The 20,118-nt window shown below is 39.9% G+C and overlaps 1 protein-coding gene across 1 annotated transcript in view; it reads right to left on the bottom strand.

The window, feature by feature from the left end:
• Positions 1–8,764: 8,764 nt before the first annotated feature.
• Positions 8,765–20,118, bottom strand: part of ZNF608 (zinc finger protein 608) — a 76,108-nt gene continuing 64,754 nt past the window's right edge. Inside the window, exons 3-8 of the mRNA XM_054003290.1 lie at positions 16,971–17,058; positions 14,046–16,497; positions 11,861–12,278; positions 11,150–11,322; positions 10,096–10,249; positions 8,765–8,850 (exon numbers count right to left, since the gene is read on the bottom strand). Coding sequence (XP_053859265.1) covers positions 8,765–8,850; positions 10,096–10,249; positions 11,150–11,322; positions 11,861–12,278; positions 14,046–16,497; positions 16,971–17,058 — 3,371 coding nt within the window. The remainder of the gene's footprint in view (positions 8,851–10,095; positions 10,250–11,149; positions 11,323–11,860; positions 12,279–14,045; positions 16,498–16,970; positions 17,059–20,118) is intronic.

The following is a 20,118-nucleotide window of genomic DNA, read 5'->3' as shown; positions in this document are numbered from 1 at the left end:
GTGACTAGTAATCCAATACTGCGATTTAACGGGGCCCAAAAGAATGCAAGAATTAATAATGGTAACAAACAATGAAAGAGAACCATACCAAAGGTTTCAGCTTACTACCATGAGAGGAAGTGTAACTGGAGACACACACCTCTGGTTTGTCACATACAGTCCCTTGACTGATAATTTTCTACTTTGCAATAAAGTTTTTTTCTCTATCATTTACTCCTCCCCTCAGATGTCAGACACAGAAGGTGTATTCTTGCTGTATAGCAGCCTGAAGCAGGAGAACTCATGTCCTTTGGGGCAAGTGAGTGGCATGTCACTAATAAGACAAGTGTAGTGCTCTTTAAAGACAACTTTTTGTCAAGGCCATGCTTGAACTTTAAGACTGACCCATGCTTTATCCCATCTTACTCTCTGTAAGTTGCTCAGATGTATTAGGGTAACTCGGGTCTCTTCAGACTGTAAACACCTTGTCCTTTAATGCTGCAGGCCTCTGCCACTGAGGAAAGCAGAGCACATGGAGAGGGCAGCTCATCAGCTCATAAGCTAGTGGCATGCAGCAAGCACTCAACAGCTTCATAACAGCCAGATCTGCCCCGAGGGCATTTGCTCCATGTTAACTCCACAGTGAAGGTCTGCCTGTCCAATGCCAAGCTTTCTTTACTAGGACTCACTGCAGTTTGTAGTGTCAGTGTCTGGGCACTCACCTGCTCCTGCTCAGTGACTTATGTGACACCACTGCTCCTTGTGCTGCTTGGGTGACCTTTCTGGACCCACAACTCTCCAAAACCCTGTTTGTCACTACAGAGCACAGCACTGAAGTCTTTAGAGCAGACTCAGAAGTTTTCTCCCAAGTCACTTTTATGTCAATTCCTCCTGTCCTCCCTACATATCAGGGCCAGATTTAATTGTTCCGTACCCTTTCTGGGTGTACATTGAATAACTTGCCAGGCCAATACACTGATGTACATATCCTGCTCTCTTTTAATACAAATGGATTTTAGTGTATGTTCACTAATCTTTTTAGAAGTAGGACAAGGTTTTAAAAGCTTGTGATCTAGTGTGAAGTGCAGATACAAAACTCCAAAGCTGAGCAGTCATTGCTATTGGAGAGCTATTTTATTGCCAGTAGGCTACAAAAGAGACCTCTAAGCAAACTGGCATCAAATTATGCATATGGCATATATATGTGACCCTGTAATAAAGGGGAGAGTGAGTACATGAGCATCTGAAAGAGCACATATGCTCAAGGAAGAAGGAAGGAGCTATACCAAATATCAATTACTTGCTATGCCTCAAGGAACCAAATCCTTATCCTTCTGAGTTGCAGAAGAGTCTGCCTAAGCCTAATGAAAGGTGTTCTAGCATAAAGAACTGGACCCTGTCTGGCTATTTTCAGTGTTTTCTTTCTCTAGCTGTTTCTTCTACAACTTCTTTGGGGAAATAAATTCAAACATGAGGACAGACTTCTGACAGATCAAAGGGAAAGTGGTCAACTGGTTTCAGGAAAGCCACAAGTCATTTAGAGTCTGAGGATTTGGTGATTTCTCTGTTCAAGTAAATCAGCTTCTTTTCAATCAGGAAGATAATTAATTAGGGCTGCAGATACTTGTGGCAAAGCTTGGTATTAAATTGTTATGTTCCAATGCAGGGCATGGAACATGTTGTCATTGACATTTTAATGACCTTTTCTGTCTGGAGCTCTACTTGAAAATCAGTGGCTTGATGAGGCTTATCACTGCAAACACTTAAGTTCACTTAGTGACAGAGTGGGGAAAGGTATGAACAAAAGGAAATTATAAAAAGCAAGCCTTGCTCTGGTTTTTACAAGCAAAGAAAGAGCAGAAATTTCTGCTCTTTTTGCAGTCCATGTAGCCCTTGATGTGGCTCCTTCCACTCTCTTCTGGGGAACAGAACCTCAAATGAAGAAGGTAGTCAGCTTGCTGAAGCAGGCAGCAGAGCTGACCACTGCTGAATAGGAAGCCCATTAATGAGAAACATGTTCTATATACAGAAGGTGCCTAGTTCGAGTACATGTATTAAGAGCCAGCTCCTTTCACAGCTAACTGTCCCTTTCAGTCACTCTCACTGGAAGGAGAGAAGGAAAAAATGCTCCTGTATCCTCATGTTACTTCTAGTGTCACATGGACTCTCAAATACAAGTTTATACTGTTGAGGAAAGATGGATTAAAAAATAAGGAAAAAAAAGACTGATTTTTCATGGTGGCTGTTAACTATGCAGGGGACTCTTCAATATGGGTTTTTTTATTCCACACCTCATTTCCACTGTTTGATTTGAAACATATAAAGAAAAAAAAATCCTCTTTAACCTTATATTTGTCCATTAAAAAAAATATTAGCAGGGGTCTTACCGAAGCCCTTTCCCTGCATAACATTCTGTAAGAAACAGCCTAAACACAAATCCCTTAAGAGCAGAAACTGCACATTCTTAGTCATTCTAAAGGTGCAGTCAGGGCTGGAGGTTCCTGGAGCCTGGCAGGTCCCACCCCACTAACCCTACCAAAAGGGAAGGACTGCTGGGCTACAGCTGTAGCCCAAGGCATCCCTGTCCCTGAGCCAGAGATGAATAGCCGGGACTGAAATGGGAGTCCTAGGCCACTGAGAAGGGGTAGGAAGAGAAAGCTCCGTGGGAGGCTGGGCAGAGAGAGCAAAGCTTGGTAATACCCTCAGGGCCTTGGGAACAATTAAAAGAACTGAAGTCATTTACTTGTCAAGATGGATGCTTTAAAATTAGTCTCCTGTATTAAGGGTTTAAACAGGCTTTCAGAGAGCCTTTGCCTACTGATCTAATTCCACTTTTTATCAGGCATTGCTGCACTCTTTCATGAGGAAGTCCTGTAGCATTATGCCCAAAGCAGTCAGCAAGCACTATTGTCTTGTCAGCTAACTGAAATGATAGATATTATATAATTAATTAGCATACATCTTTATACCATTCAAAATGGCCACGGAATACTGTGGAAACATCTGTGAGGCTACTGGAACTGAACTACAGGTACCAGCTGGATCTGCAGGAATTCACTTGTTTGTAACAAAATCTACATTTTCATAGCCCTAGAACATTTTTCTATTGTGTTAAGCTGGAGATTAAGTTTTCTTCATGACAAATATTTCTAGGCTGCAAATAATAATTACCTTTGCTAAACCTTTAAGTTTGCTAATTTATCAGTCCAGATGAGAAATTTTGGAGTTGCAACTGAATTTGAAAGTCCTATTTAGTGTATGTTGCACAGAAATTACTAACAGCTAGTGTAAGAATTTTACAGGGTGTCAATCTCCCCACCACTGGAACATGCACAGCTTCAGCTGATGTCTTCTCTCCTTAATGAAAACCTCTTGCATTTCTTGGTAACAGTGATATTTGACCCCTTCCAAAAGAAAAGAAACAAGAATGACGAAAGAAAGGAAAAAAAAAATAGACTGATAAAAAAAAAAAAAAAAAAAAAATAAAAACCCAACATTGACAAAAAGGCTGAAGCTATGAGAACTTAGGAAATACTGACCTAGAAAAAAGAAATCTTCCCGAGGGAGAACTGTAGTTCACTGTAATGCTAAAGGGTGTTTAGTGCAGAGAGCTACATAAAGTGCTAAAAGTGAAACCAGAACTCTCCTTCTAAAGCAGAACAAAGCTGGCATATTAAGTAATGACTTATGTTATTAACTGGAGACTGTTATGTCTCCAGTTCCCTCTGATGCAGGGAGATAAAGGCTCAGACCTCCTATGTGGGCTTCGTATCATTCACAATTTTGAGTCACTGAATGGTTTCAAAATAACTTTGAAAACTGTAACATTTTTTGTCAGTTACCTTAGGCTCCTTGTTAACCAGTGGTCTGTCATACCTACTCATGGCATCTTGCACTATCCTCTATGAGAGGCTGTTGCTATTATTAAGAGGTAGCTATAAATATGTACTACACTGTATGAATTTGAAGTGAAATATGTTCTCTGTCTAGGCTAAAGAGAGGCAAGCTACATTAACACAGACAAAGATAAAGGTGCAGGTCAGCAGATGAATTGTGATAAAAGGAAAGAGAGAGAACTAATCAAGGGTCAAACTCACAAATGTATGCAGAAAGCTTTTAGATGTGCAAATAGAGTTTTGATGGTATCAGATGGATGTAAGAGGGCTCCTTAAGCTGGCAAGTGGCACAGAGAGGGGAGACTACAAAAGAGGAGAGAGAGAGTAGCAAGCAAACACTAGAGTGAGATTCTGAGACAGAAACACGAGGACAGTACTTCTGTCAATTGTGACAGTGACAAGACTGATGCCAGGAATGAAATATGAATTAGACTGTCTGCCTGACTCTCACTGGTTCCCTGAGAAGAGCCAGGGTGGAGAGTTGCAGAAGGGGACTATACTGTCCTTTGTTTATGCCAATATCAACAATCCCTCGTGTGTGTTTTAGGATGGATTCAGGGATTCTCTAAATTCATGTCCTTTGGGGGTCCTTGTTCTGACAGCAGAGTGACAAGTGTAATTCAAGACCAAATGGTTAAGCCCAACCAGTGCACCTATCAGAAGCAAGGAGGGGATGTGTGCCACAAAATTAGCTTTGTGACCTCTCAGGTGTTCCTCAAGGCCACCAGGGAATTCTAAAATTACAAAACTGAAGTTATGTTTCTCTTAGCCCCCATTTTCACCAGCTCTAGGCTAGTCCTGGTAATCAGCCAGCTCAGCTGGTTAGACCTCTGTTCTATTTCAGCCCCTAGAGCTACATGATAGCTCAAAAAGCACCCCACCCTCCTCTGCTGTTCTATTTTTCTCCCCCGACAAGCATCACAAGCAGTAGCTCCCTGGCTGGGTTTTTGAGTCTGTGGGATGGGCTTGCACTGACAGACCTTTCATTTCTCTAGCTGCATTTACATGGACAGACTTAGAAACTCAAACGAGCGTACCGCATAAGCCCTGCTTCACCTTTGCAAGACATCCAGCAATGTCTGATGAAAGACAGAAGCAAGGTCACTGTTAGCTGCTGCTGGAAGGGCAGGGTGGTAGAGATCAGCTAGAGGTAGCAAAAAGTATAATCCCATCCTGTGGAAAACAGAGTGCAAATGTATCTGTATCATGATGCTTCTGCTGCCCCTTTTCAGGGACCGGCCTCTGCAGCTCTTAGTTCCCAGGTGTATAAATTGTCTTCCTTGTATTACTGCTTCAGTTTACTCTTCCTTTGGATGCTCACACAGTGGTGAAATGACCCTGCAATGAGCTGCACATCAGTGCTCAGAGGTGTGGTGAACACCCTTTGGCTTTGGGGAGTGCTGAACCAGAGAGTGACATTCACTGTGGCTCAGCCTTTAGGGAGGTCAGTATGGCCTCCCTAAGTATGAGTGTTAAAGCAAAAAGAAGGCTATGAAGCTAGATGGAAGACATAATATCTTAAGTGGAGGAAGGCAATAAATGGCAAGAGATGTTAGCTACTCCTGCAGACTTCAAGGGTACAGTAAAACTATAACATTAATTGTAATTTTAACTGTTGCTTACCTTGTATCAGAGTAATTAATTCCAGTTATGACACTCAAACCACACTAAAAATCACCAAGAGTGTGAATTTTTAAGACCTATTTTGCTGTGGTAGCATTAATGGTTTAGGCAGAAAAAAATAAACGTCAATGGTATGTTTCAACACAAAAGCCATCTGAGCCTTTACTATAGAAGTAATAAGGCATTTATTATTTCAAGAGCCCTGCATTCACAATATCCCCTTTTTCAAAGAAAACACCCCTTCCTTCCCATTTTTTATGAGGCTAACTTGTAGTATGTCACCACTGTGAGACTTCTGAATGTGTTCAGAACAAGACAATAATAGTAAGCCACAGATGAATGATGTGTAGTAAAAATCAATAAACCTTGTAACTATTCACTAAGGGAACTGATTTTATGCCTATAAAAATAAAACAATTATAGCAATATTAATGGCAGATTCATCATAGTAATATAAAAGTCCAAGTGTGCTTGTCTGTTGGGAATCTTTAATTCATCCTTCTGTATTAAGTATTCACAAGGTAGAAGAAATTGAACCAACTTCAAGAACAACCTTTAACTTGCAGTAATTCACCCTGTCAAAAAAAAAAAAGCCCAACAAACACAAAACAAAAACAACCAGTAAAACTTTAAAAACCAGTTTTGACAATCAATGTAACCAGGATATGCAGAAAAGGAAAAAAGTTAAAGCCTCAAAAACCTGACCAGTAAATTTGATTTTTTTTCACATCATGATTAGTGATTTCATGTTACTGTGTACTGTGTTAACTGCATTGTAACAAAACAGGTGGTATAGCCACATAAAATATTTATCTTGTGGTAATGCAGGTTAGACACAGCAAAGGATTTTTTTTTTAATTGACAGGTCTTCTGTTTTTAGGCATCTATTAATTTTTGGGTGGAAGGGCAATACAGATTTAATAGGAAAAAAGTTGCCTATAATTTATAGCATACAGAGCTGCTCTAAAGCAGGTATTAGAGACTTCAGTTCCACTAATACCATCCAAAGTGTTACCATGGGCCTTTTTTGAGCCTATCAGGGTCAACAGAAAAAGATCCATCCACCATCTGGCTTGGACCCTACATTGCCCACTGGGAGAGGACAATGGCAAAGGCCCAGCAGGAGCATGACTAGGAGCTGTGCCATTGCTGCACCCTCTGCTATCTACAGCTATGACACATCTTTCAAAGTGGCTCAAGAACACCCAGAAATTAAAAAAAAAAAATTTAAAAATTCAAAGTTTTTCATTATTCTGATTGCCAAATTATTTAAGGCAAGTAAAAAAATGAAAGCATTTGATATAGGTTTTACATAAAATAAACTAGGTTACAGCATAAAACAAGTAAACAGGTAATGGCATTAAAGTCTCTCCTCTAAATCTGGGTAATTGTAAACATTAAAAAAAAGACTGCAGGACTATTCAAGTAATAGAACAATCACAGATGTCTTCTCATATGCAGGCTATTAGGTTATCTGCCATTCAAGATTATAAAAAAAGACATTTCATTATTCACAGATGCTCATAATCTCCATTTAAAATCTATACATTATATACAACACAGTTTTTGTGGTACTAGAATCCCCATGCCTTCCAAAGGTATATTTTTCACAATACACAATTACAATGAAACAGTGAATACAGTAACATTTTACACTGATGCATCTTAATAGGAACCACCAAATAGACATCTACATTGTACCAAAGTGTCATCACAGTTAGCCTCTCTGAGAGCTTGTGGGAAATACCAGAAGGGTATGCAAGGTTCAGGCACACTGATACATAACATTATTTATTTACAATTGGAAAGGAAAAAAGAGAGAAGAAAAAGGAAAGGAAGAAGAAGAGAAAAGAAACAAACAGCCTTTTGCAGTTAACACCTTCTAAACATGACAAATACATATCTCCATTTAGTGTGTGGTTCGCAACTTAGCAGCAGACCCTGTGTGCGAGCCTTGGTACTGATACAAAAAAAGTAAAGAATATATATATTTTTATATATATATGTATATATATATACGCATATATATATATATATAAAAACAGAAGTCTAATTACAGCAACATTTGTTACTCTGTGATAAAATCTGCAATTTACAAAAATGAAATGACTGGTTTTTGCCTGCCATTAAGGCATTTCAAATTAACACCATGGAACTGATGTCTGTAATAAAGCGCTTCCTCATGTGATCCAGTCACATGACAATGTTCATCCCCAAATTCATCATTCTCTGAAAAGAGAAAGAAGAAGGTTTTTAGTGAGCAGCATCCTTTCCTCACACTTTTTTTTCCCTGTACCTTGAATGCATCATGAAATAAAATCTGTACACGTATTCTCAAACCCAAGAAGAAAAGACAGCAAGCCCTGTCCTCATCCCTCCCCTGCCAGGAACAACATCCTGAGAAGTCACCTGTGCCAGGATTTTTCTTCTGGGTTCTGATACCCTATCATCCATCTGCTCTTCCGGGGCTACAAACCTTTCTTACTCAAATAATTATAGCTAAAGGTTGCTTGTTACAGCATCAGCTTTCAGTCAGACACCTGAACATGGAACTTCATGGTTCTATTTGATACATTAAACTCTGAGCCTTAACATGGCAGCAGTGAACAAAACCCTAGTGTTAAAAGATGCTTTGGAATTTTCACTCGATATGGGACCATAATAATGCAGAAGTTTTCCTCTTGACAACCTAGTAAACAACTGAGAGGCTTTCAGGCATGTAATGACATGCCTGACATGGGTATGCAACTTAATGTATGACATTAAGTTGAATACCCATGTATGGCATGTATGACATGGGTGTGCAATTTAAATACAAGACCATCTCTCGTGGGCTTTCAAACAAACCTCTCTAAAAGCAAGATCAGCAAGCCAGGCAGACTTGCAGAATAGATAAAATCCTAAGTTCTTCTGGTCATGCATGGAGCCAACTGAACATTAATTTTAAACTCATTTTATTAAAAGTTTGGATCTCATAAATTATATTTAATAATCTCTTGTTTTATCTTAATACCAATCCTTAAAACACACTCTATGGAAAATCTCAGAAGAACTGTTCTTTCTTAATGATCTATGTTACAATTAAGGAACACAACTAAGGACAAAATATCATTCTAAGGAGAACAAAACTGCAAGCAACCCAGAGTACCATATTTTTCCTCAACCTTAAAAACTGTGTCATACAAGGAAATGCACACAAGCAGGCTAAAAAGAATCTGTGATTTGCTTTCTCCTCTGTATGTTACAATATATAATTTATTGGCTATTTACCTTCTTTGTGCAGGAAACATACCAGATGCAGATGCCTGTGCAGCCACCTGCTGAGTGGCAACAAGGGCAGCAGAGGTCAATCCTGTGAAAGAAGAAACAAAGGAATGTTGATGTACCTCTGGTTTTAATGCATTTTTGTGGTCAGAGAAATGGTAGGAAGGATCTCTAAGGCAAACAACCAGAAAATGCAGGGGGGTTATCACTACATAAATAACAAATATTACAGGCAAGATTGTTAAGACAGTCTGCCCAGTATGATCAATATACCTTTCTGTAATAAACTGAATTGTCTTTGATAGATATTCTACAAGAAATTACAGCATTTCTACTTACTGCATTATTTTCCAAATACTGCACTGCATGATGCTAAGTGGTTTGTATGAGAGTTCATGAATAGGAAGCTCAGTAGAAATAATAGGTATTAGGAAACAACAAGAATCAAAAGTCAAAGTGAATTACAGAAACGACATGCCAGCCGCTCAGGATACAATACTTCCATAATAACTTACAATTTTTACAGTTTTGCTGCTGAACATGCATAATGCATCCCAAAAAGCGTATGGAATCACTGAATCACACTGAGAAATGTCAAGACTTTTACACAGGAAAAATAAGTGCTGAGGCACCAAGTCAATGTAAAGAAGAAATGTCATTTAGCCACCAATTGTGGTAGCACATACTTTGCTGCATGGGAGAAAACCTCCTTTTAATTCAGCTAGAGTCCATGGTTAGAGAAAAAACATTCAAAGACCGGTATAAAACCTAGAGAGAATAAATTGTATTTCACTGTGCTGCTTTTTCCCTGACTGCAACTTTCTGCACGGCATTTGCCAAAATACAAAGAGTCCTCTTTCAAACAGTCAAATTATAACGAGCACAGACCCTTGTGACTGCAATGCCTTGTACATAAAATATGTTCAGTATAAAAAGCTTTTGTCTTTGCTACACTTTCTCCAATGCTTACACAACCCTAATTATACAAAAAGGAGGTTGTTTGGTTTGGATATTTTACTTCCTTTCAGCCAGTTAATGTCAGTTTGCACGAGGAATCAAAACATTCATGTGAATGACAGCCTACCTGGTACATCTTTAATAATGATCTGACACCCAGTTTGAGAAACAAAACTTGGTATTTCTCAGACATGAAACTATTAATTTATTGCTACTACATGCTGTGAATTTTCAAGCCTTCTTCCTAAATGTAAAGCACTTCTGTTCTAACAGCATGCTGTCTATTCAAAATGCTTCATGTAGGCACAATTTCCGGTGTCAATGCAACAGTTCCATAAGGCAAGCTAATCCCACCCATTGACAATTTTCTGCTCACCTTGAAATGGGTCATACTGTCCAGGTATAAGAGGGTAGCCCATTCCAACGTGTGTGTGGTGGTGTGTATGGAGATGCCGCTGGCTGAAAGGAGAATGGCGGTCTCGCTCCCTTTCTGCTTCCCGCTCACGCTCAGCTGGTGATTTTTCCACAGGCTAGTAACAGAAAGAAAACTGATGTGAGAACTTTAAAAGGGATGAAATCACAACAAAACCATGTGCCACTACCTGTCAAAAACTTTTTGAATACAAATTATGAAGATCACTTTTCCTGAAGAAGTGTCTCTACTGGAGTATTTGCACTTGATTCTAATTTTAAGCTAATCTTTCTGGATAATGGAAGATTTCCCAAATCACAAAGATTTTGAGGCAACACACTGCATCTTGAACACACCATGGTGACTTCTAGTTTTGGGCTTCCTGAAGCTTGTCTGGCTTGCCAATGCCTGAACAACCTAGGTGAGCTGCGGAAAATGCTCAACCATCTAAAGCTCTCTGGGAATCAAGTTTGACTGAATAGCAGAAAAACCTTTTAGAAAATAAAATGAGAGCCAGTGACTTGCTCACAGTTAAAGCCAGCAACAGCTTATCTGAAAGTGAAATAACAGTATTTGTTCCAACTTTGTAAATCTTGTTTATAAATCTTCAGAAATGGGGACTGGTAATCAGCTACTTGGAAGATGTGAATTCTTGGCAAATACAAGGAGGGGATATTATCAAATCCCATAGCCCAACTTCTCATTTCATTATGTTTCCAAACAGGAGGTTCCTGTTTAACTGCAGAAATCTGTGCACCAGGAGGTATCTCTGAATCTGTATTTCTGTATGAGTCTATTAAAGACAGGAAACCTCAGCACAGAACTGTATTAGATGTGTTACTTCCAGTTTATGCCACAGAAGAATTCTGACTATAAATTGCTTTTATTGAAAGCAGTACTATAAAGAAAAATCATGCACTCATAGCTTGATGCCAGATTGTGTGCTTCCCACAATTATGTTCCTTCTCTACCCCCTCCTGTATGTGACACTCTCCAGAAAGAACAGATGAAGCCTTACAACAGGTGACTTGCTGCGATACTGGTTGGCATGCTGCTGGAGCAAATCCAGTGCTTTGGACTCTGTGGTTGATTTTGCATTGATGCTCGGGCTGGTATTGACCTTCTCTGCCTCTTCTCTCCCTGACATCTTCCCATAGACTGGATAATGAAATCCTGGAGAGAGATAGGCCCCTGCGGATAAACAATAAATACCACATCAAGTTACTGTTTTTACATTTTGATTATATCAAGGTAGGAGAAGAGAATATCAGAACTGACAATTACGTCAAAAGTAGATCACATGACTACCAAATGGCACGACTACTCTTCAGTTTCATCACCTAATTTACCCTGATGAATGGACATTATAAAGAGGGTTGAGTTGATAACCATTTCATTTATGGGTCCTCTTAAGTAAAAGGAATAGTAACTATAATGGTTCTGACAGTGAGTACTTAGAATATTTTTATAGGCAATAAACTATTTGTCAGTCTAATAGCAACAGCAGACTGTCAAGTGTTGAGCAACTTGAGAATTCATAAAGGGAACATCTTGTATTAAACCAGTTTCATCTACAGAACGTTCCCCAGTGGAAGCACAAGCAACACAATGTCACCCATGAAGCTTCTAATTTAGCCTAGCTACTAACAGAAATATTAAAATGCAGGCTTTACTGAACCTGAGGATGCAAATCTTAACTAGCACGCAAGGCGGGTTTTGGAATACATACCAGGATAGCTGTGCATTAGGACAGGAGAGACTGCGCGATAGGCTGGATGGTTGGGATCGTACATCTGCGGATACGGATAAGCATGCAAGTACTGAATGTATGACTGATGCTGACTCATTGGTGAGGAAACTGCTACTCTAGCACCTCGAGAGTCCTTCCAATTTACAGGAGTCTTTTGATCATCGTTTTTTATCTTGCTCTCATCCACTGATTGAGAATCAGAACGTTTGACCTCTTTGGGCTCCTCTTTAATGCTTGCTAATGAGACAGGAAGGTTAGGCAGAGAACTTTCCTTGTTAGGTGTTTTTCTAGGGCTGTCTTCTTTTAACTTTTTCTCATGATCAAGTTCTTCTGATTTTTGCTGATCAAGGTATTTGGGCTGATAGACATAATGATGCCACGTTCGTGAATCTGGATCCTAATAAAGAGGAGAAAAAAATTGTTCTGAACTTAGACATAGAACTAAGTTTGTTATTGATATTTCCCACGTTTCAGTTAATGTATTTTTAATAGCTGTTTTAATACCATATCCTCATTACATAGAGGAAAGCTTTGCTTGCCACAGAGTGCCTCGAGCTCAAAGTCAAACCAATATTCCCATGAAGGAGCAAGAGTCTATTATCAAAATTTAATTCAATAGCTTCATCTTATATCCTTCTTCATGCTTTTAACTAGTTTAATCATGAAATACGTGTGCAATGTAATGAAGTTCTGAGACCATGTATTCATAAAACATTTTAATTAAAGCCCACAGAGACACTTTTCCCACTAGAGAGCAAAAAGTATCTGTGAACCACAAAATTAGAGCTGGCTAATGATATGCCAGAGTACTTACAATACCTGGAACAATGCACATGAAAGGTAATTTAGCTGGCAAGATTCTAATGTAGTATTACAAACATCCAGGAATCAGTGGAAGTAAAACATTAAAGCAAACTTTTTCAGCTGACAAACTTATTTTAAGTTTGTAAAGTTAAACGAGGGCAAGTATTTATTGGATCAGGATCTCATGGTTTAAAGAACATGTACTGGGCACTGTAAATGCTTTTTTAAATAATGTATTACACAGACCAGTTTATAAACATGTTTCAGAACTAGAGAGGGGAGTTCTTCACAACACCACAACAAATCAGGATGGAGAAGTAACAGGAAGACTTCTTTTTCTAATACAGGATATGCAAGAGCTAATTGTCAACATTTTCTTCAACTGACAGACATTTATGGCACACGCCACAGAAATATAAGCACACAACTAAACGCTTGGACAGTCTGGTTCAAATACTCACTTGAATCAGCAGAAATTTTCTCCTTCTTAGGGCTGTACCATCCCTCTTCCTTTAGAGCTCTCTACTCCCATTCCCCTGATCCCACTGTACCTTGAAAGACAGTCTGTAAGGGTGAAGTCTGGGATGTACCAAACACCAGAACATGAAAGCATCAAGCATTGAGGCTCTAGTTCAGAGCACAGAGACAGTTGTGTTGCCTCACATGAAGGCAATGTGACATCTACGAGGGTCAGCATGAAGCCACTGGATAAAATTCTGGTCTCACTGAAGTCAATAGCAGAACTATCACTGACTTCAATGGAGAGAGGATTTTATCCATTGTGTAGGTCTGTAGGGGCTTGAGGCTGGTTGAGGAGAGAAGGGGAACTTAACTGCTTCAGAAAGGTCACCTTGGGTTAAGATAAAGAGCTGTGCTTTAAGCCAACTCTTCAAAGAAGCAGCTCACCCATCTTTAGTAAATGCCAACTGTCATTTAACAAAAAAAGAAACACTTCAAACTATGTTTCAAATGTACTTTAAATCCTCTCTCAATGAAAGCTGCTTGTTTTGCTTGAAACTTTTCATTTCTGAACTAAACAAACTTCTTAGAATTTACATCTAAAAGAGAAATCTAAGTCTATTTTATTAATGCATATAATTTAAAATAGTCTGTTCAGATCTTAAGCCTGTGCTCTGTCACCACCTACTAGACTTTTTAATTTTTTTTTTTTTATCTTTTCAAACAGCTCAACTGGAAGGTTTATTGGTCTATTCACAGATTACAATACAATCCAGCATGAAAAAATGACGATGGAGCTTGTTTGGCTGCAGAGGTAGAAGAACGTAGCAGAATCAGAAAGAAAATCTCACAACCTAAAAGATAAACCAAGACACTCTTGTTCCATTTCCTGTGATCTCACCTGTTTAAATCTTGTGGTTGGATCTACTCCTGTTTGCTTCATTGAGTCCATAACAGATTTCATCTCCACAGCCTCCTTTATAAGCTGGTGGTTTTCCATTTGTTTGGCTTTCAAAGTGTCAGACTGAAGCTGCTGCTGGTGATTGGAAAGGATCTGTGATTTGCTTGTCTCCTCACCTTTGTTAGGAACTGATGACCCTATTTTAGTGTTATTTTTGCTGGACTCCAGAGTTGAAGGGGGCTTTGAAATAGTGGCAGATGGAATATTCTTCTGCTTGTTGTCATCCTTCCCAATCTCTTTTAAGGGGGGGTCATTCTTCCTTTCACAGTCCCTCCCACTTTGTGCCATTTTCTGTTCTGCTAGTCTCTGGTCCTCATAGTATTTTTCATACTGCTGCCTGTAAGCAGGGTTGGAGGCCATTAAGGACTTTTGGTCCATATAGAGCCCGTAGGCATACTGTCCATAATAAAGTGACTGAGCAAGTGCAGGGTGTCTTTGAGTTATTACTGACTGATGTTGCGGCTGCAAATTAGAGGAAGTGCTTTCGCTTTTCTTGGCATCTGAAGATTCTGCCTTCTCTTTCTTTTCAGCCTCTTCCTCAGCCTCTTTTTTAACCTTCAGACCCTGTGGGGTACTGCTGTTCCCAGCTGCTGGGGCACTGACTTGTCCAGAGTGCAAGTAACTTGGGGAATAGTAAGGATCGTAGCCATGGTAATAGGGAGAATGAGAATCTTTTGCTTGAGCTGATTGTGCTGTGGTTGAAGAATGTCCTTTTACAACACCATCTTTATTAGAAATAATATCTGATGGAGAGCTGGCCTTTGACCTCATGCCCTCTGACCTGCTGTCAGAGCCACCATCATCAGCTGCATCAGAAATATCTGAGTAAGCAGGGCTGTTGGTTTTAGTGGCCATGCTGTCTGCACCATTCTGTGTCAACACATGCAGTGGGGCCATGGCAGATTGTCCATTCACCAAAGTGCTACATTCCATCCTGGAGGCACTCCCTATGGAAGGGCTGGGAGCATTGTCTGTGAATGTGTAAACTTTATCAGCTTCAGCCTTAATACTTGCCATCCTGCTCTCTTGAGATTCTGACAGTCCATTAGCTAGCACTTCATTCTTGTTTAGATGGTCCTTTAAAAAATGTCCAGATAAGTCTTTTCCAGACCCTTTTGAATCCTCCAGCTTCCCCAGCTTAGAATCCATCTTAGGGCTGCCAGTCTCTTTGCTTTCTTTGTCCTTCAGCTTGCGCTTCTCCTTTTTCTTTTTGTCTTTGAGTGATGTGAGAGCTGGGTTTACAGTGCTTGGCTCTCCCATAATTGTGGGCTTTGGTTGAATAGGTTTCAGTGGAGGGCTCTTTGGTGTAGCCTGAACAATAGTAGTTGTTAGAGAGGGCAGTCCTGGTATTGTCCCTGTAGTGGTGGTTGTAAAGGCTGTAGTAGGTATAGCTATTAAATGGGGAGGAGTTGGTGCTGGTGCTGGGGCAATGGGTCTGGCTGTTTTCATCTTGGAAAGGTTTTTATCCACTTTGCAATTGTTCGATTTTTTGCCTTTATCACCCAAACTCTTCTTGTCAATTAACCCTTCAGCCTCCAATTTTGGCATTTCGGTTTGCAAATTGCCATCTGCTACTAAGCAATTATCCAGTGTGGCTGCCATGTTAGAAATTACTGGAAGGCTGTTCAATTCACTGTTCAGACCCTTCTTTTTGCCAGAATTCTTGCCAGTTTTGGAACTGATAACTGAACCAGGGCCATTGCTGGTCAGTTCCCTCTTTCCCTTGGGAGTCCCTGGGGTAGCAATGGAGGAAGGAGAGGTCGGTGCTTTTAGTGGATCAAAACCTGGCAAATTTGTGCTTTGCTCACTGCATTCAAGTGCCACATTACTCAGTGCTTCCTCACAGTCTGAAATTTTGTCTTCACTGTCAGGCTCAAACTCCAGTTTGTTTTCTGGGTCTAAGTGTGCATGAGCCTGATGGTAACGTAATCCATTAATGTGCTTGTACTTCTTGTTGCAGTTGGGGTGAGGACAGTCAATCAGCACTGGGGAAGAGCAGCCTTGGTCCAAAAAAGTAGTCTCGGGTTTCCCCTGTGGGGTGGTGGGAGTGCTTCTAGAGTTAGTACGAATGCGTTTTCCAGACTTATTGTCCTCTGAACTGGAGTTCAAATCCAGCTCCATAGGAGGCTTTGTTTTCCTCTTGTTTGTGGACGAGGGGCTGGCTTTGACTTCATCCATGGCACAGTTTGGGGGTGTTCTGCGCCCACTTGAGTTAAGGCTGCCCCTTCTCCCCTTCCCATTGGCACCGCCTCGATTTTTATTCTGAAGTCCTCTGGACTCTGCAAAACTCGCATCATTCCCAGGTACAGCTGCAGCTGCAGCGGATCTTGCCCGCTTTCCCCTGCCCCGTCCTCCACGCATTTCCAGGTCACTTGTTGGTGATTCACAAAACCTGTACAAACAATAGATTTCATCAGCAGGAGCCTGAATTGAAAAAATAAAAGCCACCACCGTGTCCTGTAAGAGAGCCTTCACACATGTTAAAGCAAAGATGTCCTTCTGACAAATGAGAATGTTACAATGTCAAAGGCAAAGTCCTTAAAAAAGGACAAAAATGGTAAGGATGTATCCACCTGGTTAGAACAATGGAGCGAAAAATTTTCCTAACTTAAAAGAAATTAATTTTGAAATTAACTGCTCTCTGACTGAATCCCATGTATTTCCCCTTCCCTCTCAAAAATACAGAAGTAAAATAAAGAAGAGCTTCCACCCCACATTTCACTCTGGAAGAGAGAACTACTCGTTTCACTTGTGCATGTTTTCAATTATAACCAGCTGTGCTTTATTAATCTCTGTACAGTCTCTTGCCTGAGACCAGGGGTTAAAATACAGCAGAGAAAAAACAGACTCAGAATGTTTGCCTACCTAGGAGGGGCCCAGTCATGCTTTGTGCAGTCCAACAGTGTTCCCACGTAAGTCTTGTTCCTCCACGTAACATTTACCACCAGGACACCTGTCAGTGAGCGAAAAACAAAGTATTATCACATGTTAGAACAATAATTGGGATAGGCTTTTTGTTTTGCTCTTTTATTTTTTTTCGTATTTTTCTTTTTTTTTTTCCTGTCCTTCCCTCACAAAGTAAGAGGTTTACTCTCATTTGCTTTCAAACATTCTGGTCTATATTCTTCCTCTTTTCTGGTTTCAGTGACCTCAACTTAAAACCCACAGGAAAGACTGCAAACGACAAAGAGCAAGAATGGGTGCATGCATGTGTGTGTGTGTAAGACAGCTTGCCTGTGTGACAGTGTGTGTAATCAAGATACAGCTGACAGAAGGAAATGGGTTTTGCCATGTCCTGCTGTAAAACAGCAACACTCACCTCTTAATTTTGCTATTATTGCACATAATTGCTTTCACTTGGCAGCCAGCCAGCATAAACTAAGCACCAGTTACAGTGTTTAAATCAGAAGGTGACTGAGAAGAATAATCTGCTTTGCTTTGAACAATATGATAATGATGCTTCTATTTACTTGAAATTACTCATATCCAAACACAAACATATACATGTATGTACTACAAGTTTTGTTCAGCAGATATAGCTTGAAAAAAATGTATTCTTTGCCTTGCTTTTGGCTCTGTGGAAAGTGAGGGGCTAGATATGAAACTTCAACCATACCACAGTGAAGGTAGGAGTAATTACAATATATATTTATATAGGAAGAGGAATCCTTCAAAAAATCTACTGTAATTTAATTGCTTTTCCATTTACGACCTGTATTAAATGCAAATTTGCCCGCCTAAAGCAGAATTCTAATTTTGTTTTATTTGAATTATCCTTGTAAAATTTGTGAATGATAAGGTTATTGTAAGTAACAAGGAAATAAATGTGGGGGATGTCATTCAAATTTTTTCAGGTTGCCTTTCACATAATTTATCATCATGTTTATGGACTAGCCAGCATAATGACCTCTTTAATTCATTAACTGCCGCAGATAAACAGAAGGTAGTATTATTGAACCAGACATCTCCTCTCATTAGAACACACACTGAAATAAGAAATACATTTTATCTAACAAAGGCACAATACAGAATGTTCCCAATTTATGAGAGGTGTGAAGACACCAGCTTGCAGCTGACAGCCTTGTTTTCCCTGTACACTTCCCTTGTTCTATCTGCAGTGTCTCTGTAATAGATATGATTATGGTATTGTGCCAGAATGTTTCCAGCCCATCTTTTTGCTTTGTCTTACAAATGCAATTTCTAATTTTGCACTAAAACCGTCCCTGTCTGCTGCATTGACGTGAAGTTAACACTCAAGCAGCAGCTTATTTCCTTAGGGGTCTTTTAGCAGCAGGGAAGTATTTTAAATGTTGTTAGCAGAGGTACCAGGGAAGAAGGGATTTCCTTGAAAATTCTCTGTAACAGATTTGAAATTTATCCCCCATAGGGGTTTTCACTGCAATTAGGCAACTGGAATTTTGCACACTGGAGTGAACTGGTCTGAAGCATGAAAGGCAAACTGCACTTCCAGCCAGTGTCAGTCAAGTCCTAGAGGGACCACGGTGAAGATGTTTAAGGAGAGACTTGATGTGGCACTTAGTCCCATGGTCTACTTGACAGGGTGGTGTTGGGTCATAGGTAGGACTCGATGATCTCAGATGTCCTTCCCAACCTAACTGATTCTGTGATTCTGTGATCAGGGTTAAAATGCCATGCTGTATTTTTATGACCTCTGTGAACTAGGCAGCCTGCAAAGACACCAAGGCTGTTTTATGCTGTCCCTTGCTTAGGCATGGATGCAGCCAGGAGGTGCTGGGGTCCAGGGAGGAGGAAGAGGAGAACAACCCAGTACATCCAAGAGGAAATAGCTGTTGGTGGAAATGGGGTTTCTTACAATGAGCAACTCTATGCTCCCACTTGCCATTCACAGCCTAGAGAAAAGAGATTGTAAAGGTGTTTCTCTGGCAGCCTTGATGCCTTTCTTCCACTATAACAGCTTGTCATCTGTGACTCTGTAAGGCTCTAAGTGAAAATAATGAGTATTTTCCACTGGTAAATTGTATTATGCCATGCAGCCCATCTATCTGCAAGCAGCACAGCCCACATACCAGCATTTGTCCAGTCTCCTAAAAGTACCAAGCAAAGAGAGCTCTCTGATATCCCATGGAATATTACTGAAGAACTATCTTTGTCATTTATTCTTTCCCAGCTAGTTCACTTTTATACTATTTTTAAAAAGTAATTGTTACTTTGTGTGAATTTCTTGAGTTTGGATATTTTTTTTGGGAGGGGGGTGGTTTGTTTGTTTTGGGTTTTTTGTGGGGACGTGTTAATAAAGCTTTATTCTCACTTATGTCTCCATCTTCCTTGATAATTGTAATCTTGCCTATCTATACGTGCACTTTATTCATTCATTTATGTACCAGACCTAGGTACATAGGTTTGTTAACATAAGTTACATAAGTAACATAATTTGTTACTTATTGACAGAAAAGAGGGCAAGCATAGAATAGTGAAAATAATAAAAGCCTCTGAAATCAATACGTATTTCAATAAATCCAAAAAGACATTTAAATGACCTTCCAGTGTAAGAAAGTCAGTATTTCAAAAGCAAACACAAGTAAGTTCCTCCCTTAAATCTGCTACATATAGAATCTCATTAAATTTGTTAAGCTTAGCAAAGGTCCTGTGCAAGTAGGAGAGAATATTCATCTCCATGCTGTGTTAGCTGTGTCAAGGAATACATTTCCTTTCCCTAATGGACAGCACATTGCTCAGCCACACGTAAGACTCCACAGAACTGGCAGGTAAGGTAACTCGTTTACTCTTTTAAGATTATCATAGAAATGGGTGAGGAGAATATAAGTAACATGGGAGGTAGGACTGATCTAGGGAAATGAGTGACTTGGAGAGGCTTATTAGGCCAAAGCACCAAAAAATGAAAATGGAGATGACTGAGTTGGTAATCCACACAATGTACTTGATGCTGAAGAGAATGGATTATTCTTCTAAATCAGGGTGTACTGTTTGTCCTGGCACAGCGTTCAAAGTCAAACCAAGAACCTCTGCTGAG

This window comes from Vidua macroura, chromosome Z (genome assembly GCF_024509145.1).
Source record: "Vidua macroura isolate BioBank_ID:100142 chromosome Z, ASM2450914v1, whole genome shotgun sequence".
Lineage (NCBI taxonomy): Eukaryota > Metazoa > Chordata > Aves > Passeriformes > Viduidae > Vidua > Vidua macroura.
This window is presented reverse-complemented; position numbering and strand designations above follow the sequence as displayed.